Below are 27,321 nucleotides of genomic sequence, written 5' to 3' on the forward strand. Positions count from 1 at the left end.
ACAACATAAATAGTATAAAGAATTTATTTATTTATTTATTTATTTATTTATTAATTCATTCATTCATTCATTTACTTAGTCAGTCGAACAAGTATAGGATTGTAGTTTGTATAAGCATAACATAAGTAGTAAGTAATGGTAAGAGAAGACAAATAGGACAGTAGGACAGGGATGGTAGGCACCATAGTGTGCTATTCATTGGCAACCTTCAGTCTCAAAAGACTATGATGTCGTACTCTGGAAACAGTTCCTAGAACTCTTTCTATGGACTCAGATATACTGTTTCCCTAAAATAAGACCTCCCCGGATAATAAGCACAATTAGGCTTTTGAGCCCATGCGCTGAAATAAAAGATCACGTGAAAATAAGGCCCCCTCCAAATAAGCCCTCCCCAAAAATATTAAAATTCATGCGTAGCTGGTCCCCACCAATTCCTCTGGTTACGGTTAGGAAGACAGAGCTGGAAATCAAGTAAGATGACAAGAGAAGCCCAATCTTGCTCCATATGTCCCGGAATAATGAGACCTCCCCTGAAAATAAGACCAAGCGCTTATTTGAGGGTTCAAGAAAAAAAATAAGACAGGCTCTTATTTTTTGGGAAACGCAATATGTTTCTTCCAGGTGTTCTCCCTAAAATTTTAACAACATACACCAAGATAAATTTGCTTTTCACTGAACTACAATTTCTTGCTCCATATACATTATACACTGCTGCATTTAAGATTTTAAGATTTAATTGGATTTGGATGCCGCCCCTCTCCGAGGACTCGGGGTGGCTCACAGCATGTACAGAAAAACAGGAAACAATAATAAAAATCCAATTAATATATTAAAAAAACAATCTTAAAATTCTAATTAAAAAACTATCAATATCATTCATTCAACAGTCAAACTGAAGCATTTATTGGTCAGGGGGGAAGATCTAAGGAACCCCAGGCCTGGCGGCAAAGATGAGTTTTTAAACTCTTTCGGAAGATGAGGAGGGTGGGGGCAGTACAAATCTCCAGGGGGAGCTGATTGCAGAGGGCCGGGGCCCCCACAGAGAAAGCTCTTCCCTAGGTCCTACCAGCCGACACTGTTTGGCCGACGGGACCCTAAGGAGGCCAACTCTGTGGGACCTCACCAGTCACTGGGATTTGTGCGGCAGAAGGCGGTCTTGGAGATTTCAAATCTGGTCCTGAGTAAAATTTTGTCAACCATACTATGCTTTTAGAAAATATTTATATCAATAATCCAGTTGCAATTTGGGCAGCTTCCCTGCAGACATCCAATGAAATCCATGAAAACAAAAAATAAATAAATAAAAAATCAAGCTAATTGATAGGATTGTATACAGTTTGCATTTGGAGTTATATTAGATGAATATAAGATATATTAGAACAGTGGTTCTCAACCTTGGGGTCAGGACCACTTTGGAGGTTGAACGACACAGGGGTCACCTATGACCATGGGAAGAGACAAATTTCCCATGGTGTTAAGAACTATGGTTCTATTCTGGCGCCTTGGAACATATTTTTACAATCCGACCAATCAGGTGTGTATAGTGGGGGTGTCCCTCTGACCTTCCTGCCAATTAGCTTAAAGCTCTTTTGAGAGAATTGGCTTTAGACTTATGGTTGGAGGTCACTACAACATGAGGAACTGTATTAAGGGGTCATGGCATTAGAAAGATTGAGAACCACTGTATTAGCTGAACATTAAATGTTCTTCTGTTTTGTTATTAGTCTTTTACCCTTCTAGTTTTTCTAACAAAAAAATTGTAATAATTGCTTATAGATTACAAGTTCCAGAAACTTGTGTTAAAGATAAACAATATGTTTTCCCCCATTTTCAATTCAATTTATTCCAGCAAGGATAGAAGCTGAATCATTAAAAGTCAGACACAATTATCCCAAAATGACTACAGCAATTATCGCATTAGCTAAAAACATACTTATGCAACCCACATTGTCCCTGTGAACAATGATGTACCAAACATTCATGGAATACATCCAACCATTGTTTCTAGGAAGATAAATTCAAGCTGCTTCAGATATTAAGACTTAAAAACACTGTCAGTGCTTCCATACAGAAAAAAAGGTAGAAATTGAATGTACAATTATCATTTTTAAAAAATCTAGGTATGAAATCTCATGTTTTTCCCCACATGAAATCATATTAGAGAATTTTTCAAGTTATCCTAAAATTCATTCCATAACAAGAGCAAATAATTAAGCTTTTCTCGCATAGTCTATGAATATTGATCTATATTCAATTGTAGCACATACGATCTAGAACAGTGGTTCTCAACCTTTCTAATGCCGTGACCCCTTAATACAGTTCCTCATGTTGTGGTGACCCCCAACCATAGGTCTAGCGTCAATTCTCCTATCAGAGCTTTAAGCTGATTAGCCGCCCTGAGTCTTCGGAGAGGGGCGGCATACAAATCTAAGTAATAAATAAATAAATAAGGTCAGAGGGACACCCCCACTGTAAACACCTGATTGGTCGGATGGTAAAAATAGGTTCAAAGGCTCCAGAATAGAAGCTAACACCATGGGAAATTTGTCTTTTCCCATGGTCTTAGGCGACCTCTGTGAAATGGTCATTCAACACCCAAAGGAGTCGTAACCCCCAGGTTGAGAACCACTGATCTAGAATAATAGACCGGACCATGGAGGTATTCTAGTAGACCCCTCTGCTTAGGTAGGAGATACTATATCATTTCTGATAAATGGTTGTCCAGTCTCTTTTTGAAAGCCTCCAATGATGGAGCACTTGCCTTCAAAAGGCAAGTTGTTCCATTGGTTGATTGCTCTCATCATAGTGAATTTCTTCTTAATTCTAGCTTCCTTTTCTCCTTGGATAATTTCTATCCACTCTTCCTTGTCTTGCCTTCTAGTGTTTGTTAACCACTAGATCCAGGAGTCAGCTCTAATTGGGCTCACCACTGCGGTTTGTGAGTGCTTGCAGGGCCAGCACGATTTTGCTTCTGCACCTGTGGAGATAGCAAAATCATGCACGGAGTCACAGGTGCGCCCGTGTTTCGGCATGCATGGAATAAAAAAAACCTCACCGAAACATGGGCGCACCTGTGGCTCCGTACGCGATTTTGCTATCTCTACAGGTGCAGAAGCAAAATCGTGCTGGCCCCACAAGCATTCGTGAGCTGCGACAGTGAACACAATTTAGTGTTCCGGCTAGCAGCTCGCCCCTGACTAGATCCCTTCATCTTTGTAGGATCACCTCAAATATTAGAATACTGCTATCATGTCTCCCCTATCCCTTCTTTTCATTAGACTAGAGCAGTGGTTCCCAGTCTTTGTTTGGCCATGCCCAGCAGTGGGCTATGAGCTGGAACGCTAAATTGCGCTCACCGCCGTGACTTGTAAGTTCTTGCGGGACCAGCGCGATTTTGCTTCTGTGCCTGTGGAGGAAGCAAAATCGTTCCCAGAGCTGCAGGTGCACTCATGTTTCAGCATGCGGGAAAGCAAAAAACCTTCACCGAAACACGGGCGCACCTGCAGTTCCATGCGCAATTTTTCTTCCTCCATAGGTGCAGCAGCAAAATCGTGCTGGTCCCACAAGAACTTACGAGTCGCGGCGGTGAGCACAATTTAGCGTTCCAGCTCGTAGGCCACTGCTAGCCATGCCCCACCCAAGCATCTCTAAAATCCTGATGCCCACCCCCATGATACATAATTCTTACCATTCAAAAGTGAACTACTACACATGTAGAGGAAGTCTAAAAGAATAACAAGAATTAAAGCCAAAACTTATGAAAAATGGATACAGGAATTGAGTATCTCTAGTCCCCTGTTTCCAGGTATTTGCTCTTATCTGCAGTGTCTCAAATCATTTTTATATTGTGGCAACAAGAACTCGATGCAGTATTTTAAGTGTGGATTTATTAAGGCTTTGAAAAGAGATATTATAATTTCTACCTAGAACTGATGCTATTCCTCCATTAATTCAGTCTAGGATTGCACTGGCTTTTTTTGGGCTGCCGCCGAACACTGTTGGCTCATATTTAAGTGATTGTCCACTAGGACTCCAAGATCCCTCTCACAATTACTGCTATTGAGCCAACTTTCACCCAATCTGTACACTTTTTTTTATTTTATCAAGTATGTATTATTAGTATACATAGATATAACACTGTTTATATACATGAGATGGGTACTAAATAAGAGGAAAACATTAAGACAGAGATGGTAGGCATACTGGTGCACTTATGCACACCTCTTACTGACCTCTTAGGAATCGGGTGAGGAAAACCTATGTGGAAAAACTTACTTTTATCTATGTTGAATTACATTTTGTTACATTGGGCCCAGTGTTTTAAGTCTGTGAATATTCAGTATTGCCACTTATTGAAGTTGTCAATATTCAGGTCTGGCAATATAAGAAACGTGGAAACATAGAAGTCTGACGGCAGAAAAAGACCTCATGGTCCATCTAGTCTGCCCTTATACTATTTTCTGTATTCTATCTTAGGATGGATATATGTTTATCCCAGGCATGTTTAAATTCAGTTATTGTGGATTTATCCACCACGTCTGCTGGAAGTTTGTTCCAAGGATCCACTACACTTTCAGTAAAATAATATTTTCTCATGTTGCTTTTGATCTTTCCCCCAACTAACTTCAGATTGTGTGTCCCCTTGTTCTTGGGTTCACTTTCCTATTAAAAACACTTCCCTCCTGGATCTTATTTAACCCTTTGACATATTTAAATGTTTCGATCATGTTCCCCCTTTTCCTTCTGTCCTCCAGACTATACAGATTGAGTTCATTGAGTCTTTCCTGATACGTTTTATGCTTAAGACCTTCCACCATTCTTGTAGCCCGTCTTTAGACCCGTTCAATTTTGTCAATATCATTTTGTAGGTGAGGTCTCCAGAACTGAACACAGTATTCCAAATGTGGTCTCACCAGCACTCTATATAGCGGGATCATAATCTCCCTCTTCCTGCTTGTTATACCTCTAGCTATGCAGCCAAGCATCCTACATGCTTTCCCTACTGCCTGACCACACTGTTCACCCATTTTGAGACTGTCAGAAATCACTACCCCTAAATCCTTTTCTTCTGAAGTTTTTGCTAACACAGAACTGCCAATACAATACTCAGACTGAGGATTCCTTTTCCCCAAGTGCCTTATATAAATGTTATTTTTACGTAAATGAAATATTAAATTCAATTATTTAAACCTGAGAGACGAAAGCTTTACAACAAACTGCATCAAACTGCATGTGTTGCAGTATATATCATATATAAGCAAACTGCCCTGGATTCTTCCCATTCCTTAGGATCCACATCCCACCTCTTGTAATTTGACCAAGTTCCATATCTTTACCATAGTTTGCATTCTTCTCAGTAATAAAGGTTCAGCCCAGAGAACCAAAGTTCTCAATCTTATTCTGTCAGGCATAGCACTAAGTTAGAGTAGTTTTCAAGTTGTACTTCCATTTATGACAGGATAGTATAAATAAACGCAGAGGTAATCAAGTAAAGATTCTTGATAAGCATATTATTTCATGCTACTAATTGTATATTTCAGTATTTTGCAACTTTGCGATGTGTAGACTACAAGTCTCAGAGTTTTCCAGCTAGTATGATTCCCACTTGACCATAAACATCCCTTTGTATTATCATTTTTTTTACTTTACAGACATCCCAATGTTTATTCAAGGATAGTTAAAAGATATAACCCTAACCTTAAGCCCAGCATCCAGAGGATACCAAGTTACTAAACATAAATGGATTCCTATCTCATCATCCAGTTTTAGACTCTTCAGTACTACAAAGAAGTCACGAGGGTAGAAAGGATTTGGAGAACAGCAACATAAATTATTCAAAGGCAGATGAGATTGGTTGACTGAGAAACACCAAAAGAGCTAAATATACATCTACCTTAATCACATGATGGCGAATGGAGTTGCAAGGTGAGGATAAATGATAAGGGTTCATAAATGTTTGGGGATATCCATCTCTAAGAAGAAGTGGCTAACTTTGAGGGAGATGGGTGGTAAGAAATACAAAACATAAACAAATAAACAGACAAACAGATAAACAAACAAACAAGCAAATAAAATTATTTAACAAGTGTTCTGCCTGCGTGTTTCAACCGCCCGTAATTACAAGGTAATTAGTCCAGGAAGACACACACCACACGATAAAAGGAAAACCCAAAAGTTTTTATAAATAGAAAAACAGAAACAGCTCCCTTTTTAAATGTCAACGGGATTTTCTGGTACACACAAGGCACAGGTTAAATGCAATCCAATTGCTCACCCAATAACTGGGAAATTGAGTCCAATTCTAAAGTCCAGAGAGTCCACACACACAATCCTGAACAGCAAAAACCACGATCTTGACAAAACAATGAATCAGATAAACTGCCATGAGGCTAAAACACCAGGCTGCACTTTTATCTGTAGCATTAATTACAGCAGCCCCAACCAACCACAGGTGGCCTCATTTTCTCTTGTAATAATCCTTCAGTTGTTGTCTCCTATGCATCACTCTACGCATGCGTGGATGTGTCTTCTTTTTCAGAATCCAGGGATGATACAGATGACTGATCTCCTCCTGGGCTGTCTGCCAAATTCCCCTCTTCACTGTCACTCATGCTTCCTTAGTCAGAGGAGACTTCGTCATCAGATTCTACTGGGAGCAAAACAGGCCTGAGGCATGTGGATGTTTCCTCCACATCCACCGGCACATTCCTTGGGGCAGGAGCTGGGCCAGAGCTAACCACAACAACAAGAGATTAAGAATAGGAATGATGAGGAGAAAAAAACAACAACAACAATAGGTAAATTCATGTTCTGGAAGGAAATAATATTTTGTAGTGGATATCTGGGAACAGGTAGTAGGAAAACAATTGAATAAAATAATGGAACATAAATACCAGAATAGAAAAGGAAGTTCAGGAATCGCAAGTCTGTTAACTCTAATAATTCATATATAGTATATTCACCAAATACATAATTTTTGGCATATTAAAAAATGGGAGCGTGCTAAAAAATAGCACATGACCTGCCTTACTATTTGACCCGTTGGCCTTCATACAATTTCCCTTTTTCATGAAGGAATACTATGGTATGTTACCTTTTGCTACCCTTAATCTAATTTTGAGTATTATTTTTTCTCACCTTTTCACTCTGGAAATCATTGGGATGTTATACCTTTACAGGTGGGAAGAATTTTCAAGTTTAAACTCTTGTTCAGCCGTAAAAGAGCTTTATATCTATTAACTTTAGTTATCTTGGAAAGAGTGAATTTTTAGGACAATAGAAGCAGGGAGATTAGATTAGCTTTATTGGATTTATATGCCGCCCCTCTCTGCAGAATCTCATACATAAATATAAACAGAATAACAAAGTGATAGGCAGCTTTTTAAAAATGGCTTTACAAGCTCCTGGCCTAAGGCATAAAAAATACAATTTTGTGGCATGGGGTTTTTCAAACTTTCCCAGGCCGCTGAAAATGTTATTTCCTCCAGAAATTTGGCCAATAAATAATTCTACATTCTACTCAAAATTTCCGCTACCGGTTCTCCAAACGACTCAAAATTTCTGCTACCCGTTCTCTAGAATATGTCAGAACCTGCTGGATTTCACCCCTGCTTCTAACATTAGTACACTAGGTTGAATTTAATGAGTTCTGCAGCTATCCAATGTCATTATCTACAAATTTTATTTTGATATTCTCACCATAATTTTTTTCTGCCCGTATATCCTACATTTGTTCTAGGCATTGGAAGATTGCCCGATGCAGATTGGTAGGCTATAGTCTATAAAGGACAACAACTGGTTGTTCTGTTTCACAAATTATATTTATTTTACTGTACGAGTGTTTTACACATTGTAGAACTCTTTATTACTCTGCGCATAATGGATTGAAGTCGACTAATTCATTGCAGCATGGCCACACGAACTCCTTTTTATAGTATTTTTAAAAAAGGTTTTTCAGTTGCTTGGCCCATTTTTTTTTTTTTACAGCTGAACATTAACAGCGGTATTTCCCATTTAATAATGTGCGAAGCTTCAATGAAAACCTTCCCCGGTAATGAAACGAATGAAAAACGATCTGGTCTATTTAATCTGAATTGAGTTCTTCACTCCACCCTCTGTGACTCTGACTGCTAACATAGAGAAAGAGTATAGCTAAGGTTGCTTGCCTCCTCCTATTTAGAAATTTGTAGCAGCTTGAAAAACCATGAGTACATCGCCATGTACAGACTATACAATCTAATCCAAGATAGCATTCAGCTCTTTATTGAGCAGGAAGATAATTTTCTGCTAATACGTTGTGTATCTTACCATGTGCAAAATTTATATGAAAGATGACAGAATGCTTACAACTGGGTGTCTAATTAATAAGGTCAGAATTAATTGTGTACAGGTACCAAAAAACACTGAATTTACCCAGCTAAATATACACTGCTCAAAAATAAATAAAGGGAACACTTAAACAACAGAATATAACTCCAAGTAAATCAAACTTCTGTGAAATCAAACTGTCCACTTAGGAAGCAACACTGATTGACGGTCAATTTCACATGCTGTTGTACACATCCAACTTTGTACAGAACAAAATATTCAATGAGAATATTTCATTCATTCAGATCTAGGATGTGTTATTTGAGTGTTCCCTTCTTTTGTGAGCAGTACAGTGATCCCTTGTTTTTCATGGGGGATGTTTTCCAAGACCACCCGCAAAAAACGAATTTCCGCAAAGTAGAGGAAAGATATTTTTAATGTATTTAACGAGTATTTGGACTTTAAACTCTCCCTGTATTGTTAACAATCCACCATTGCTGACAGCTACTGTGAGGGCTGAAGGAGGCCGCTGCTGCAGTCCCCCCCCACACAAACTGTCTCTGCCCTGGCGTTCTTTGAAAAAACCCGTGAAATAGCAAATCCACAAAAGATGAATTGTGAAGTAGCGAGGGATTACTGTATGCATCCAGCTTAATCATATGACAGCTAATGAAGTTGCAAGGAAAGGATAAAATGATAAGTGTCCCCAGATATTTTGGTCACATTTATTTCTAAGTGTCTTTCTTTGAGAAATCTGTTTCCTAAACCTGGACTTACAACAATTCATTTAGTTTGAAGTTACAACAGCACTGAAAAAATAACTTATGACCAGCAAAGGGCTGGCCGCTGCAGGCGCTACTGATCTGGTCCTGGCGGCAGGCGTGGGCATGTGTGCACATCTGTCATGGGTGCGCACCTTCCCATGTGCATGTGCACAGAAGTGAAATCTTACACAAAGACACTCACACATGCAAGATTTCAGCAATTTTCACCGATTTCTTTGCTTACACATAAGCACAGAAGCATAAAAGCCCGAAAATTGCCAAAATCTCATGCATGCAAGCGTTCTTGCATGAGATTTTGCTTGCTGCACATGCGCGGAAGCCAAGTCAAAAAGAGGGCCATGAAAATATTTACGGACCCCTCGCATCCTGGATATAAATTATTTCAACTCCTACCTTCAAAACGGCAATACAGAGCAATGCATACAAAGACAACTAGACACAAGTACAATTTTTTTCCTGAATGCCATCACTCTGCTAAACAAATAATTCCCTCACTGCTATCAAACTATTTAGTAAGGCTGCATTACTATTCCTATTAGTCTTCTCATTGTTTCTATCACCCATCTTCTCCCACTTATGACTGTATGACTGTAACTTGTTGCTTGTATCCTTATAGTTTATATTAATATTGATTGCTTCCTAATTGCTTATTTGTACCCTATGACAATCATTAAGTGTTGTACCTCATGATTCTTAACAAATGTGTCTTTTATTTTATGTACGCTGAGAACATATGCACCAAGGACAAATTCCTTGTGTGTCCAATCAGACTTGGCCAATAAAAAATTGTATTCTATTCTATTCTGTTCCAATTGATTGGCTCAGCTGGTGTTTTGGACCAACACCGTGTTTCCTTTTCCTTCATTAAACACACAATAGAAAGAAAAATAGAAGCTGTACAGTACAATCCAGGTGAGATGACCACCTGGGTCCCTCTCAAGTCAAAACAAAACCACCCCATAGTTCTGATAAAACAAAGCAAAAAAAGAATTAGACAAGCAGAAAAGATTTCTTGTTTAGAGAATCAGAAGTTACACAATTCTGGGTTGGTATTGTTTTCTTTAAGTATTTCCAAGTATAGAATAGAATAATAGAGTTGGAAGGGACTTTGGAGATCTTCTAGTCCAACCCCCTGCTCAGGCAGTGATGGCAAACCTTTTTTTCCTCAGGTTCTAAAAGAGTGTGGGCTATCGTGCATGCGCGAGTGCCCACACTCATAATTCAATGTCTGGGGAGGGTGAAAAGATCCCCCCAGAGGCCCTCTGGAGCCTGGAAATGGCCTGTTTCCCAACTTCTGGTGGGTCCAGTAGGCTCGTGTTTCACCCTACCCAGACTCCAAAGGCTTCCTTGGAGGCAGGAGAGGGTAAAAATGACCTCGCCCATTCTCCGGTGGCTCTCTGGAAGCCAAAAATTTCTTCTTAAAATTTTCCATTGGAATATTCACAACTTCTGGAGGCAAATTGTTCGACTTATTAATTGTTCTAACTGTCAGGAAATTTCTCAAGTGGGTGGAACCTCCTAAGTCTGCTGCTATTTGTTTCACAGAAATGGGCCGACCCAGGAGTAACCCACCACTACTATATCTCATGTATGAGATATAGTAGTTTGAGACAGCTGCATTGTATATTCTCGCAAAAATAATTTTATCCAATAGACATCTCAAGTGTTAAGACCATTCATAAATAGAATTGCTTGGCAACCTGAAAACCAAATGGCCAAACAACTATTATTTATTAAGGTGTAAGAATATGTGCTTTTCAAAATTGGAAGAAAGAAGATTTACCAACGGAAAGAGACATGATTAAAAAAATACTTGATTGTGCAGAATATGACACACTAACACAAAAACTTATTATTATTATATGTGTATAATTACGCTGATACGAAGGACCGTGAATCTACAACAAGATAAACTGTAGAAGAAACAGTGGGGGAGGGGGAGGGATGGGTATATATGTTGTACTGTCATATAACAGAAATCTTACAGCTATACTTACAAATAGATAATACAATGTTCTGTTTCTGTGTTTTTAATATGTATATAATTTAATAAAATTTTATTTAAAAAAAAGAAAAAGAAAATGTGCTTTTATTGTCTAAGAATCAATTGTTGTTGTTAGTTCCGAAGTCGTGTCAGACCCATCAAGACCCCATGGACAACATTCCTCCAGGCCTTCCTGTCCTCTACAATCCTCCGGGGTCCATTTAAGCTCATACCTACTGCTTCAGTGACTCCATCCAGCCCCCTCATTCTCTGTGGTCCCCTTCTTCTTTTGCCCTTAATCGTTCCCAGCATTAGATTCTTCTCTAGTGAATCCATCCTTCTCATTAGGTGGCCAAAGTATTTGAGTAAGGATCAAATAGTATACAGTGTTCTGTCGATTTTCGCGGGTTCGAACTTAGCGGAAAGTCTATACCATGGTTTTTCAAAAATATTAATTAAAAAATACTTTGCGGGTTTTTTCCTTATACCACAGTTTTCCCCACCCGATGACGTCATATGTCATCGCCAAACTTCCGTCTGCCTTTAATAAATATATATTTTAATAAACTTTAATAAATAAACATGGTGAGTAATAATCTGAATGGTTGCTAAGGGAATGGAAAATTGCAATTTAGGGGTTTAAAGTGTTAAGGGAAGGCTTGTGATACTGTTCATAGCCAAAAGTGTGTATTTACTTCCGCATCTCTATTTCACGGAAATTCAACTTTCGCGGGCGGTCTCGGAACGCATCCCCCGCGAAAAGCGAGGGAACAATGTACATTAATTTATTTCATTTTGCATCTTGAGGTCTTGAAATATGCTCTTCTATTTCTGGAAAGCGAAGGAAGCAGCATCTTTCCCTAAATGGAGTGAAATATCAGCAAGGAGAGTAAGTAATAGAATCCCAGGAAATGAAAGGATTCCGCTATATTTAGTTGCATTAGATGAGTGTATCTCAGCAACAAAATGTTTTTTTCTCTGCTAAGAAAACAGGATAAAGGTAAAAGAATGATTGGAACTGGTAGAGAAAGCAACAACAACAACAACAAAAATTCAAACACAGATGTAATATGAGATTTTGCAGATGTTGAATTCAATTTCTTGGAATCAAGTCATTCAACTTGGCTTGCATAAACTGTAATTTTTAATTTAGTAGAGAAACTATTCCCACTGATTTTTAAATCTAATAGTAATTTTTTGTAGCATAACATTTATAAAAATAATTATGTCCCTCATTCCAGTAATTTCTTTCAAATGGAATTCACTGTGTTATTAAAAACAAAAGTACATATTTATAGTCAATAATTCAAGATTACCTCTCTCTCTCTCTCTCTCTATTTCTCTCTCTCTCTCTCTCTCTTTCTCTCTCTCTCTCTCTCTCTATCTCTATCTCTATCTCTATCTCTATCTATCTCTATCTATCTCTATCCCTATCCCTATCCCTATCCCTCCCTCTCTCTCTCTCTCTATCTCTATCTCTATCTCTATCTCTCTATCTCTCTATCTCTCTATCTCTCTATCTCTCTATCTATCTATCTATCTATCTATCTCTATCTCTATCTCTATCTCTATCTCTATCTCTATCTCTATCTCTATCTCTATCTCTATCTCTATCTCTATCTCTATCTCTATCTCTATCTCTATCTCTATCTCTATCTATCTCTATCCCTATCCCTATCCCTATCCCTATCTCTATCTCTATCTCTATCATCTCCAGGCGTGCATTGGGTGTGCATGTGCAAAAGCAAAAAATCATTGCAAATCACTGAAATTTCACAGTTGTGTGCATTGTGCAAGATTTTCTTTCCTATGCATTGCACAGGAAGCAAATCTTACACTGGGTGCATGTGCCTGACCTCCAGTCAGCTGGAGCTATGCGCACAGTTGCATTTTCACTACCGGAACACCATCCCCCCTGTTCCCTATGTCATCTATTCTATTTTTACTCTTTACATTGTAAGCTGTCCAGAATTAGCAGAAATTGGAAGGCCTCTGACCAGGGTTGGGTTCCACTTATGTTCCCTACTGGTTTGTATCACAATGGAAGTGTTCATTTTGTGTACGTGCGCTCACTTCACTCACGCGAGCACCACCATCACATTACATGCACCATGGTGACTGGAGAGCTGGTTTTGGAAGCATGACCAGCTACCAACTGGGGTAAATTTCTGCCAACAGTCACGCAAACCGGTCTGAATCGACTGAATATCACTTCTGCCCCTGATTATACAAATACAGTGGTACCTCTAGCTAAGAACGCCTATACTTTTCTAGACACTAACCGGGGTGTTCAAGATTTTGTTACCTCTTCTCATGAACCATTTTCCACTTATGAACCTAAGCCTCCGAAACTGTAACCAAAAAAGGCAGGGAGAAGCTTCCGTGGGGTCTCTCTGGGAATCTCCTGGGAAGAAACAGGGCCAGAAAAGGCAGGGAGAAGCCTCCATGGGGCCTCTCTAGGAATCTCCTGGGAAGAAACAGGGCCAGAAAAGGCAGGGAGAAGCCTCCATGGGGCCTCTCTAGGAATCTCCTGGGAAGAAACAGGGCCAGAAAAGGCAGGGAGAAGCCTCCATGGGGACTCTCTAGGAATCTCCTGGGAGGAAACAGGGCCTCCACCCTCCCCGTGGTTTCCCCAATCACATGCATTATTTGCTTTTACATTGATTCCCATGGGAAAAATTGCTTCTTCTTATGAACTTTTCTACTTAAGAACCCGGTCACAGAACTAATTAGGTTCGTAAGTAGAGGTACCACTGCAATTAAATAAATACATTGTCCTTATATTTAGAAGCTTCTGTGAAGAAACTCTTGTGTGATTGTAAGACAAGTAATTACTCCACCTTCATGTATTCCCTGATTATCTCAACTTTAGCAAAGTGAGGAGGATAGAATCACATTTTTTAAAAAGAAAAGGTATGTGTGTTTTGAGTCTCATGCATATACTGAGGAACAGAAAATCCTTTTAAGCGTTACCACATTACTTAAAGTTGCATTCCATCTAAGATTTTCCTAGACACCAGCCCTCTACAAGAATTAATCGCTTAATTAATCACTAAGTCAAAGTGTTAAATATTTTTTCTTACATTTTGTTTTAAAATCCTGTCTTTATTATTTTTTATACAAAACTCAAGAGGGAAAACATTTCTAATATTCTTTTCCCCTCTTATCTTCCCCTCAACAACCACCCTGCAAAATGAGTTGGGCTGAGAGAGAATTACTGGCCCAAAGTTACCTAGCCAGCTTTCTTTTTTTTTTTTCAAAAATAATTTTTATTATATTACAGAAATAAAAAAGGAAGAACAAATACATCTTAATTTGCATCATTATATCGACATATATTAATAACTATAGAATCCTTGTGTTTGCTTCATATAATTGTTCTGTACAAATAATCTATATCTTTTCAAAAAAACCAAGCTTAATATATCAATATTTAAAAGTGAATTCTAAACCTTCTGTCTAAATGCTTTTTACAATTTGTCTCTTCCTTCACCCATGCCCCCCCTTGAACTGTTTCTTAACAGTTCTAAATTCCTATAATTAATGGTGTGGGGCATATGCTGCCGCGGTTTTATCATATTTTTTCTGATGTACACTTTATCTAAGGTCAATTTGGATTGAAGATGATATCGAATCAGTTAAAGATTTTCAGAATTTTGTGTTTGGTCACTTTCAATATTTTTTCTATGTGTCAACCTGTTTTGGTTTGAATTTTGTCTTTTTTTCTTTTTGTTACCCATTTGTAAAATTTTCCCCAAATTTCATAATATCTTGAGTCCTCTTTGTTTTTGAGTTTTTGGGTGAGTCTGTCCATTTCTGCACAGTTGTATATTTTCTTAATAATTTCTCTTTCTGATGGTGTATCCTCTTTTTCCCAGTTCTGTGCGATTGTAATTCTTGTGGCTAGATACGGGATATGACAACAATCACACTAAAATTAAAACCAGAGACGTTTCTTTTGGGAATAATAGATCAAAAATGTAAAAAAGATGATTTCTTTGATTCACCACATAATCACAGCCTACCTAGCCAGCTTTCATGTGTAAGGAAGGACTAGAACTCCCAAATGCCTGATGTCTAGCCTTAATGACTAGTCCTCCTAATCCAGGTCCCTGGTCAGAATGGAGTAAAAGCTTCCCAGCTTCTCAGGACATAACATAATAACTGAAGCAAAATAGTACTGTACTGTGAAGCTTTGCAGAGATTATCTAATAATGTTATTAGATAACATTACACAACACATTTGAAATTATCAATTTTCAAGGTGACTTGAAGAATAAAAGAAAAATATGAAATGAAAACTAAAATGCATAGTGCTTTACTAATAAAACTCCACTTCCAATAGAGTTTAAAATTATTTCCAGTTGATTGGCAAGTTTCTCGTGAATCTAGTTTATCGATGGATGAACAGGTTAGTAGGAATTTTTAAAAATTATTCCTGCTGAACACAACCACACATGTTATCACTCAGTCACTTCACAGACTTAGTTCCTCTCACCATGTGAGGGCACAGTTGATTCACAGGTTGCTGGATTGTATGATTGAAAGTTGGTAGAGTTTAAATCCCATTTAATTATCTCTGTATTTTAATTCTTGCAAATCGAAGGTGCTGCAGAAAATAATTGACTTAAAATTTCAGTAATATCAAATATTGAGTGACCATTGGGAAAAAATCACTTTCAAAGGCAGATTCTAATAGAGATAAAATTCCATTTTATGATGAAATTAAATTCTATTGATGGTTTGAAGAGCAAAATTATTATGTGTAGAGTTGACTGGAGCTAAATGACCTGAAATCAATGATGAATGATGAAAGATGTCATTGTGTCTTAAAACCTAAGACATTGATTCTGTGATAAACCTCTGTGACTTCCCATCTACTTCATTAGATAAATGAGGATTTCCATATGTTGAGCCTGTCAGACTGACTAGTAAATCTAAGTATTTTATATCTATAAAGCTCACTATTTTCCTCCAAGAAGAGACAGTAGGTGAAAGAATGAGATGTGAATGGCAGATGTTTTTTTCCAGGTTGAGGTAGATGTCAAGATAGTAGGAGTTAATTTATTCACTGGGCTTGGAATTTTTAATTATATATTAAAATATTAATTACAGACCCCCAAAATGAAGAATTGTGGATTCATCCAGCATTGAAGTAAGAACAAGATAAGCGTTTGGAAAACATCATGTACTTCAAATTTATAATTTTGATAACTAACACATGTTTGTTTTTCATTTATCAATTGGATAAATGGAATAATTTTATTTAAATTAATAAATTTAAATAAAAAGAATCAATAAAATTCTATGTGTAGTCAAAATTTGGCAATGTGTTTGAAAAAGAAGCTTCATGATATATGAAATTTAACACTGATTTCCTTGGAATTCCTTCTATCCTTTTCAGCTCTGTATATTAAAGCGATTAAAAAAAACTACATAGAATAACATAATAGGTATAGGTCCTTCAACCATTTATTGAGCACAATCAATCATTTATTGAAGTAGCCAAATCATAATTGAGTTGAACTTGGAACAAAGTTATAAAACAGCAATCTAAAATGCTACCAAACTGGATAATAATAATTAAAAAAAACCAACAACCCACCCATCATAATAAAGTTACACTAAGTTCTTAGTGAAAGAGAGAATTTAGGATATTTTGCAATAATGAAGAGGCTTTTAAGTGTAATTTCCAACTATGTGCAGAATGCCTGCTGATCCATCAAAAGCCATTTAGCTATCTGCTTATGGGTTCCAAATTGCTATTACATGCTTTCTAGACGAAAGTACCAACAATAAAATGATCCAGAAGACAATTATTTCTTTGTTACTGAGGGTTATGAAAGCAAGATCCTAGCCTATTATACCAGATTTCGTCTTTCCGACTGATCATTGGCCATATCGCTTCAGGCCCAATTTAGCTTTTAACAGGACCGATCTTTCAACTTTGTGAAAATCTTTACCACCAATGTATATCACTGTTTTCCATAGTGGAGTGAAAACACAGATTATTAACAGCAAGCACTTAATATTTGTTAAGTTCATAATTTGCACCTTCTGCTGAAACTGTAATTCAAGCCTGCTTGTTTCTTTAGGGCAGTGATTTTCAACCGTTTTTGAGCCGCGGCACATTTTTTACATTTTTAAAATTTTGGGGCACACCACCAACCAAAATGACACCCTAAGACACTCTCCTCTCTTTTTCCACCCCTGTCTCCTCCCCACCCTTGTGTGTGTGTGTGTATACACACTCTTGAACCATTTCCAAAAACAGGTGAGAGCTGGGGGGGGTTTCCTCTCTTATTCTTTGGGTGCTTTAAATATGCTTTAAATCAAGAGTCACTTCTCTCTCTATTTTGTTTCTCTCTCTTTCATTCTCTGCCTCAATCATTTTCTCATTTCTCTTTTTCCCCCTCCCCTTTTTGCTCATTTCTCTCCCTCTCCTTTTCTCTCTCTCTCTTTCTCTCTCTTGGTTTCTTTCTCTCTGACACTTGCTTTCTCTCTCTTTCTTTTCTTTCTCTCTCTTGCTATCTCTCTCACTCTCTCTCTCTCTTGCTTTCTTTCTTTTTCTTTCTCTCTCTCTTTCTTTCTTTCTCTCTCTCTCACACACACACTCTCTCTCTCTGCAAAAAGTTGCGAGACCGGAACCTGAGCTTTCGTCTTCGCGGCACACCTGACCATGTCTCGCGGCACACTAGTGTGCCACGGCACACTGGTTGAAAAACACTGCTTTAGGGATATGTAAAGTAATATTGCACAAAATCAGTTGAAGAAGAGCAAAAGAAATATGCCTTTATCCACTCACCAGCCTTCACCTTTTCTGTAATAATTGGCACAGCCTGGAAAAAAAAAATGAAATGGTTATATTTTCATAATTTTGTACCTGCTTATTTAATACTTCCTATTGTTTCTAAGATTTCAAATGACAATGAGATAACAATGAGATCTTTTTGCACATAATTTCCTAGAATCCAGCAGACAAGTAATCCATCTTGAACTAAGAGCATAACATCAGATTTAAGAATGGAAAGGTTAAAACACTCATGAACCCTGCTAACACACGTTTTAGGAATTATCTTTAGATAGATCCTTAGAAGTGTCCTTAGATTCTGATTCTAAATTGTGTTTAATTGGCATGTTTTTTTTTAAGTTGAAAATTTGCTTCCTCTGCAGCTTCTGATATTTGACATTTGTTCTCTACTTACTTACTTGACATTTGGTGATATTTACCTCTCAATAGCGTTGGCTTCTATCCCTATTCTACAGACCTTCCAGCTACATTACATCCCTCCCATAATTCAATTCTACAGGGAATTAGGAGAACTGTAGTCAACAAAGCGGGAGAAAGGAAAGTCAAAAGAACAAGCTTAGGGCTCCTTTGCATAACAGCTCTAAGCTCTTGTATTCTCTGCTGAAAAGGATTAATAAAGCCAATATACAGTGGTCCCTCTTCTTATGAACTTAATTCATTCCGTGACCAGGTTCATAAGTAGAAAAGTTCGTAAGAAGAAGCAATTTTCCCCATAGGAATCAATGTAAAAGCAAATAATGTGTGCAACCCCATCCCAAAAGTCACCCCCTTTGCCTTGCGCCACTAGGAATCCTCTGGACTTCCATTGCCAGCCAAAGCGCCCATTCTTGTGTTACTGGGATACTCCTGAACCTCCCCTTGCTGGGTAACCCCACATCCGGACTTCCGTTGCCAGCCGAAGCGCCCGTTCTTGCATTGCTGGGATTTCCCTGAGCCTCCCCTTGATGGGATTCAAAGCAGCACCGGCAAAAATGAAGGGAATCTCAATGAGGGGAGCCTCAGGGAAATCCCAGCAATGCAAAAACGGGTGCTTCGGCTGGCAACGGAAGTCTGGAGGCGGGGATTCCCAGGGAGGGGAGGCTCAGGAGAATCCCAGTGCTTCAGCTGGCAACGGAAGTCCGGAGGCAGGGCATCCCAGCGGCGGCAGCTCAGATTCATAAGGTGAAAATAGTTTGGAAGAAGAGGCAAAAAAATCTTAAACACCGGGTTCATATCTCGAAAAGTTCGTTAGTAGAGGCGTTCATAAGGAGAGGTACCACTGTACTAATAAATAACTGGTATTGCATTTTAATATGTTTTTCAGATTTGCCAAATGCACACTATCCATTAATGTATCTTGACTCGTTAATGTATTAACAGAGTTAGAAGAGACCATTTAGGTCATCTAGGCCAACCTCCACCCAACCAGGAGACCCTACACCAGTGATGGTGAACCTTTTTTTTCCTTGGGTGCCGAAATAGTGTGCATGCATGGTATTGCACAGGTGTGAGTGTCCACACCCATAATTCAATGGGGAGGGTGAAAACAGCTTCCCCCACCCCCTGGAGGCCCTCTGGAGTCCAGAAACAGCCTGTTTCCCAACTTCTGGTGGCCCAGTAAGCTCGTGTTTTGCCCTTCCCAGGCTCCAAAGGCTTCCCTGGAGCTTGGGAGGATATAAATGTCCTCCCCATTCCCCCAGAGGCTCTCTGGAGGCCAAAAATGGCCTCCTAGAGCCTCTGTGTGAGCCAACAATTAGTTGGCTGGCACATGCATGCACATTGGAGCTGAGCTAGGGCAATGGCTAACGTGCCAGCAGATATGGCTCCGCGTACCACCTGTGGCACCCATGCCATACGTTTGCCATCACTGCCCTACACCATTTCTGACAGGGGGCTCTCCAGTCTCTTCTTGAAAGAGTGATGAAGCCCCACAACTTCTGAAGGCAACTTCTGTTCCATTGGTTGATTGCTCTCACTGTTGGAAAATTTCTCCTTATTTCCCAGTTGAATCTCTCCTTTGTTCACTTTCCATCCATTATTCCTTGACTGGCCTTCAGGTGCTTTGGACAATAGCTTGACCCCTTTCTCTCTGAAGCAGCCACTCAAATATTGTAGCACTGCTATTATGTCTCCCCTGGACCAGTGTTCCCTCTAATTTTTTTTTGGGGTGGGCGGAAAAGTATAGTGTCTGAGCGGCAGTCCCTTCGGGACCGGGCGGCACAGAAATAATAAACAAACAAACAAACAAACAAATAAAAAACCCACCCTGTTTTGCCTCAGAGAATTTCAAAATAAAATACTGTACTGTGTGTCTATAACAGTGAGCTCATAATAGGGCAACTCTATCAATATCAAAATGCCACTTAAATAGTTGAGCTAGTTTCAAACTAGATTTTGATTTTCTTTCTCTCTTCCTTACTCCCATTCTTTTTCTTTCTCTTTTCCTTCCTCTCTTTTTTCTACCTGCTTCTCTCTCTTCCTCTCTTCCTCTCTCTCTCCTTCCCTCTCACTCTTTCCCTCTCGGCTTCTGGGCAAGTTTGGAAAACTCTGAGTTGATGATGATTTTTAAGTGAGCGATTGCTCACTGCTCAGCTTAGAGGGAACTATGCCCTGGACATTCTCTTCATTAGACTAGCCATGCCCATTCCCCGCAACAATTCTTCATAGGTTTTAGCTTCCAATCTCCTAATCTGGGTGCAATATTTTAGGTGTGGTCTTACTAAGGCTTTATAGAGTGGTATCAGTATCTCAACTGGATCTTGATTATATCCCTCTGTTAAGCATTGGTGAATTGCCATGTCTTTAACTCTCTCTCCAATGCTCGAAAAGCAAGGACCACTTACTTTCCTTCCATGCATGAGCCTTTAAGACCATGTGGTTTCCATCAATATAGCCCTTGTACAAGCCCCCATTACAATTGACTTCTGTCTATTCATCTCTCTGAATAGAAAAGAAAACAACCACGGGTTTTCAACATTCCTATTACTTGAAGTGGAAAGAGGAATTTCAGAATTCACTTGCTTAGAAAAAATAAGAGTGCCAAGAAGAAAATGAAGTGTATCAGCTGGGCCACACAACAGCACCATACAGCAGAAACTGGAAAACACTGCTTTTCAGATGAAGTGAGAAGGACGGTGGGAAGTTCCCTCTGCAGCAGCCTGGGTGGTGTGAGGACAACATACGGTACATTCTTACAAAGCTCCTTGAGTTGGGACAAATAGGTCAGACAGACAAGCCTTTGGTCAATTTTATTTGGGTTGTCAACATGCAGCGCACAGAGCATTTTCTCATGCATCCATTGTCTCATGCATCTTTGATTATGTCACAAAGGTGTTGGATGAAGGTGGAGCCGTGGATATTGCCTATCTGGACTTCAGCAAAGCCTTTGATACAGTTCCACATAAAGAGCTGATAGATAAATTAGTGAAGATTGGACTTAATCCCCAGATAGTTCAGTGGATTTGCAGCTGGCTGAAGCGTAGATATCAGAGGGTTGTTGTTAATGGCGAGTACTCTGAGCAGAGCCTGGTTACAAGCGGTATACCACAAGGTTCTGTTCTGGGTCCTATTCTTTTTAATATGTGACATAGGGGAAGGTTTGGTAGGGAAGGTTTGCCTATTTGCTGATGACTCTAAAGTGTGCAATAGGGTTGATATTCCTGGAGACGTCTGTAATATGGCAAATGATATAGCTTATCTAAGTGGTCAAAGCAATGGAAACTGCAGTTTAATGTTTCCAAATATAAAATAATGCATTTGGGGAAAAGGAATCCTCAATCGGAGTATTGTATTGGCAGTTCTGTGTTAGCAAAAACCTCAGAAGAGAAGGATTTAGGGGTAGTGATTTCTGACAGTCTCAAAATGGGTTAACAGTTCAGTCAGGTGGTAGGGAAAGCGAGTAGAATGCTTGGCTACATAGATAGAGGTATAACAAGCAGGAAGATATAGATAACAAAAAGATATAGATAAAATTGAACAGGTCCAAAGACGGGCGGCAAATATGGTTGAAAGTCTTAAGCATAAAACTTACCAGGAAAGACTTAATGAACTCAATCTGTATAGTCTGGAGGAAGGGAAAGGGGGGGACATGATCAAAATATTTAAATATGTTAAAGGGTTAAATAAGGTTCAGGAGGGAAGTGTTTTTAATAGGAAAGTGTTCCGAGTATTCGGAGAGGGGCGGCATACAAATCTAATAAATTGAATTGAATATGGCATGAAGCCGCCCTCCCGCCTTCCTCCCCTCTATGTTGGGCCACCTCCTCCCCCAGCAGCCCTCTGCCCTTGCATCCTATCCTCTGGGTTGTTGTCCCCTCCCTGTCTCAACCGCCCAGCCTGTTCCCGCTACGGTTGGGCTGCTGCTGCACCACAGAGAGGAGAGAGCCGTGAGGAAGGAGGGATTGTTGCTTTCCTGCGGCAAAATAGGACTAAAAAGGGTGACCCCAATTTGTCCTGCGACAGTGGGGCTCTAAGTGAGCCTGGGGGGTGAGTGCTTTTTTGTCCTGTTCATTCGAGGCGCTTCTTCCCCCCCACTCCATGGCTTCCTCCTCCAGGAAACCAGTCACAGCGGGCAGACCGGATGCGGCCTGCGGGCCACCCCTTGCCCAGATCTGATCATGAACAACTGTATGTATATTTGCCAGTAGTGCCAGCCAACTTCTGAAATTTCAGCAGAATTATTGAAGAGAGATGCTTTCTGGAGTTAGAAATACTATCTCCGAGGTCTGCTTGTATCAAAGAGCATTTGGACAGATAAAACACTTATACCCATACAGCAGTTGGCCTGGAACATTTATGATGACAACTTTTCTAAAGAATATGATCCAAAAGTATTGGAAGAACCAACTCAAATAAAATTCATGACCAAATTAATATAGAATCAGCATTTTCGGTCCCGTCGTAATTTTGAACAGTGACTAAATGAAATGTTATAAATCGGGGATGAGCCCAGGTGGCGCAGCAGGTAGAGTGCAGTACTGCAGGCCACTAAAACTGACTGCCAGATCTGCAGGTCAGCGGTTCAAATCTCATCGCCGGCTCAAGGTTGACTCAGCCTTCCATCCTTCCGAGGTGGGTAAAATGAGGACCCAGATTGTGGGGGCAATATGCTGGCTCTGTTAAAAAGTGCTATTGCTAACATCTTGTAAGCCGCCCTGAGTCTAAGGAGAAGGGCGGCATTAAAAAATTGAATTAAATAAATAAATAAATAAGTGTACAAACTTTTATACTAAGGTAAATAATTAAAAAGTTTTAATCATTTCTAATTGTACTTAAAAACAAATATCAGTATAGAAAAAAATCAATGTCAGTTGTCAAAGAAAAAAAGGAGAGTGAAAAAAAACCTGGAAAAGGATTGTTCATTTCTTCTGACAAGCTCCATACGACTTAAGGTTTGGGGTGGAGCACTGATATACTTCGTTAATTCTCAACCTTGTAGGATAGCATGCCTTACTGTTACTTAGGAAAAATGTCTCCATCTTAAAAAACAAAACAAAAAATCTTTGAATTCACTGTGGACCCTCTCCAATGCTTTCCATATGTTTTATATTAATTGCATTCCCAGGAAGTGATATAACATTTTTGGCAAAAGAGCAATTAAGTGGGATTTTCCTGAACAGTCAGATGGGTCTAATACAGCTTCAAATTATTCCTAACTCTTAAACATGATGATACAAAAGAACAGTTCTAATACCTTCCATATGATTGAACAATACACTTTCAGGGTTTTTTTCTGTTTCATATTTTTTATATTGTATGATTAGAAAAATAAAATAAAATTACTAGTTATGTCATTCTCTCACACATTTGTTTCCTAATAAAATTCACTACTATGCTATAAACTAATGCAGCTGCCTACGCTTTAAAAATAATAATTTGCCTGTGTAATAATCATTTAACCAAGATACGGTCATTGGCGTCAATATAAGGTCACCTAATATTTTAACACAAAAGAACACATTAAAAGGAATGGGCAACTTGGACAGCAGCATTCCAATACAGTGGAACCTCGACATACGAGCAGCTCTACTTACGAGCTACTCGAGATAAGAGCTGGGAGGGGAGCGACATTTTTGTTCGCCTCCCGAGCTCACATTCGGGATACGAGCGCCAAGGAGCTGTCTCCTGAAGCCGAAAGCTAACTTCCGCGTTCGGCTTCAGGAGACAGCTCCTTGGCGCTCGTATCCCGCGTGTTTTAAAAGGTTGCAGCCGGCCTGGGGGGCTCGGGGGGGTGCTGGCAAGCCCCCCAGGCCGGCTGCAACCTTTTAAAACACGCGCGCCGCTTCGCAGCTGTCTCCTGAAGCCGGAACGCTAACTTCTGCGTTCGGCTTCAGAAGACAGCTGCAAAGCGGCGCGCGTATTTTAAAACGTGGCAGCCGGCCTGGGGGGCTCGGGGGCTTCCCCCCAAGCCCCCCAGGCCGGCTGTGACATTTTAAAACACGCGCGCCGCTTTGCAGCTGTCTCCTGAAGCCGGAACGCTAACTTCCGTGTTCGGCTTCAGAAGACAGCTGCAAAGCGGCGCGCGTGTTTTAAAACGTGGCAGCCGGCCTGGGGGAAACCTGCACGGATTAATTGACTTTACATTGTTTCCTATGGGAAACAATGTTTCGTCATACGAGCGTTCTGACTTACGAGCCTCCTTCCGGAACCAATTAGTCTCGTAAGTCGGGGTTCTACTGTATTTGAGTAGCTGCTACAAAGAACAGGAGGTGTCAACCTCTTCTCCGAAGGACCTGAAGACAGGACAAGAAATAATGGATGGAAACAAGCAACTGTTAGGATAAACTTCCTAACAGCGAAAACAATTAACTAGTGGAACAGCTTGCCTTCAGAAGTTGTCTACCTCCATCAACTGGAAGTTTTTAAGAAGAGACTTGACAGCTAGAGTCTTCAGAGAGGGGCGGCATAGAAATCTAATAAATAATAATAATAATAATAATAATAATAATAATAATAATAATAATAATACTTGTCTGGGCAGGCAGTAATGGGCTGCTGTCCCCACCAGGGGGGGCACACAGTGTGGGTAGTAAGGTTATGCACTATTGATTGAATACTTAATAGATTTTTTAAATTGTCCTTCCCTCTCTCTAGTACCTTATTATGATCCTTAATTACTTTAAAATAGGAAATAATTAAATAGCATGATTTTACCCGTAAATGCTTTAATCATTTTAATCATTATCTAGAACTGAACGTTTATAGCAATTAAAGAAAATTGAGCTATTTGCCTAATCTGTTATCATACTGAACCTTGTGGGTTCAGGACAAAACCTTGAAAAGTTACTATGCTCCTCAACAAATCATGTTGCCTATCATTTGTACTTTTTGCAGATATTCAAATAATGTGATTTAATCAACTGAAAAAGAGTCTAAGACCTAATTGAAAACTTATCTTGGTTAGTAAGCCCTTCCTATCCAGTCACATGACCTTTAGGCCACCCCCATTCACCTGATTGTCAAGCTACTCCAACCTGCTCAAGTGGCTGGTAAGCCACTCCTACTTGGTCACATGACCATCAAGCCACACCCACAAACTAAGGCACGCCCACAGCATGGCAGTAAACATTTTGGCAGCCCATCACTGAGGGCAGAGGTTGGCAACACTCAAAGAGCCATTTGGACCCATTTCCCACAGGAAGGAAAGCACCAGGAGTCACAAAACCCTTCCTGTGCTTGACTATTTCCTGAGCGGCCACAGAACTAGCATATGTAATTGAATTAAATGTTCTGTTTCTTCTGAAATTTTTCTTTTCTTGGATTTATCCATGGCTGGCCTATTGGGGGTTGAAAAACTCAATAAATCATGTGCCAGCGGGTATTACACTTTGGCGGTTGTACTCTCTACATGGGGCTACCTTTGTAACGCTCTCTACATGGGGCTACATTTGAAGAGTGTTCGCAAACTTCAGATCATGCAGAATGCAGCTGCGAGAGCAATCATGGGCTTCCCTAGGTATGCCCATGTCACACCAACACTCCGCAGTCTGCATTGGTTGCCGATCAGTTTCCGGGTACAATTCAACGTGTTGGTTATGACCTATAAAGCCCTTCATGGCATCAGACCAGAATATCTCTGAGACCGCCTTCTGCCGCACAAATCCCAACGACCAGTTAGGTCCCAAAGAGTTGGCCTTCTCCGGGCCCCGTCGACGAAACAATGTCATCTGGCAGGACCCAGGGGAAGAGCCTTCTCTGTGGTGGCCCTGACCCTCTGGAATCAACTCCCTCGGAGATTAGGATTGCCCCCACCCTCCTTGCCTTTTGCAAACTCCTTAAAACCCATCTTTGCCGTCAGGCATGGGGAAATTGATTCCTCTGTGCCGTTTCCGCTTTACGTATGGTTTGTACTGTTTTGTTGTTGTGAGCCGCTCCGAGTCTCCAGAGAGGGGCGGCATACAAATCTAATAAATAATAATAATAATAATAATAATGCTTCCGGTTTGCTCGTAGGTCATCAGAGAGCTGGCCATGAAGGGAGCGCAGGGCTCCCCCCACCTCCCCAGATGCCGCCATTTGGGTTATTTTACCCTCTCTGCATATGCCAAGTGTTCTGTGCAGAGGGTAAAAAACCCCCAAATGGCAGTGTTCGGGTAGGCGGGTGGAGCCTTGTGCTACCTTTGTGATTGGCTCTCTAATGACCAATAGGCATGAGCGAACTGGGAGCATTTTACCCCTGGTGGGTTCCATTTACCTTTTCTACCGACAGAAGTGCACATTTTGCACCCCTTTCATGTTGTGCAAAACACCTGATAATGACCCTCTGTGCATGCCCAGAAACCTTTGCAAGCCATAGTGACTGAAGGACCAGTTTGGGAGCATGGACCGCCGATCATCGCTGCTGGTTTGGCAAGCGGCAGTAAATTTCCGCTACTAAAGAAGAGGTGGAATCGGCAGAACTCTCGCCACTGATCCTCACAAAAAGATCTCATCTTCTCACATATTCATCCCATTTGTCAGAGGCACCATACTGCCATCCTCATTGTGATAGTTGCTATTGGAATTTATTTATTTATTTATTTTTATTTATTCTTTGTCCAATATACAATACATATGGGAGAGAATAGACATTAAGTAATATACATGACGATAGAAAGTAAAAAGAAGAGAAGTAGATGGGAGGGAGAGAGTATATATGATATAAGAGATAAGGAGAGAATATATATGATATATATATATATAATAGATAGATAGATAGATAGATAGATAGATAGATAGATAGATAGATAGATAAGGAGAGAATATATATGACATATGAGATAAAGAAAGACAATTGGACAGGGGACGATAGGCACATCAGTGCACTTATATACGCTCCTTACTGGCCTCTTAGGAACCTGGATAGGTCAATCGTGGAGAGTCTAAGGGAGAAGTGTTGGGGGTTGGGAGTTGACACTATTGAGTCCGGTAATGAGTTCCACGCTTTGACAACTCGATTTTTAAAGTCATATTTTTTA

At 39.8% G+C, this 27,321-nt stretch overlaps 1 protein-coding gene across 1 annotated transcript in view; it reads right to left on the reverse strand.

The window, feature by feature from the left end:
* The window catches only part of DLC1 (DLC1 Rho GTPase activating protein), a 395,627-nt gene that overhangs the window by 222,295 nt on the left and 146,011 nt on the right, over positions 1 to 27,321 (reverse strand). The window contains 1 exon segment of the mRNA XM_070757246.1: positions 17,882 to 17,915. Within this exon segment, the coding sequence (XP_070613347.1) occupies positions 17,882 to 17,915 (34 nt within the window).

Source organism: Erythrolamprus reginae, chromosome 7 (genome assembly GCF_031021105.1).
Source record: "Erythrolamprus reginae isolate rEryReg1 chromosome 7, rEryReg1.hap1, whole genome shotgun sequence".
NCBI lineage: Eukaryota > Metazoa > Chordata > Lepidosauria > Squamata > Dipsadidae > Erythrolamprus > Erythrolamprus reginae.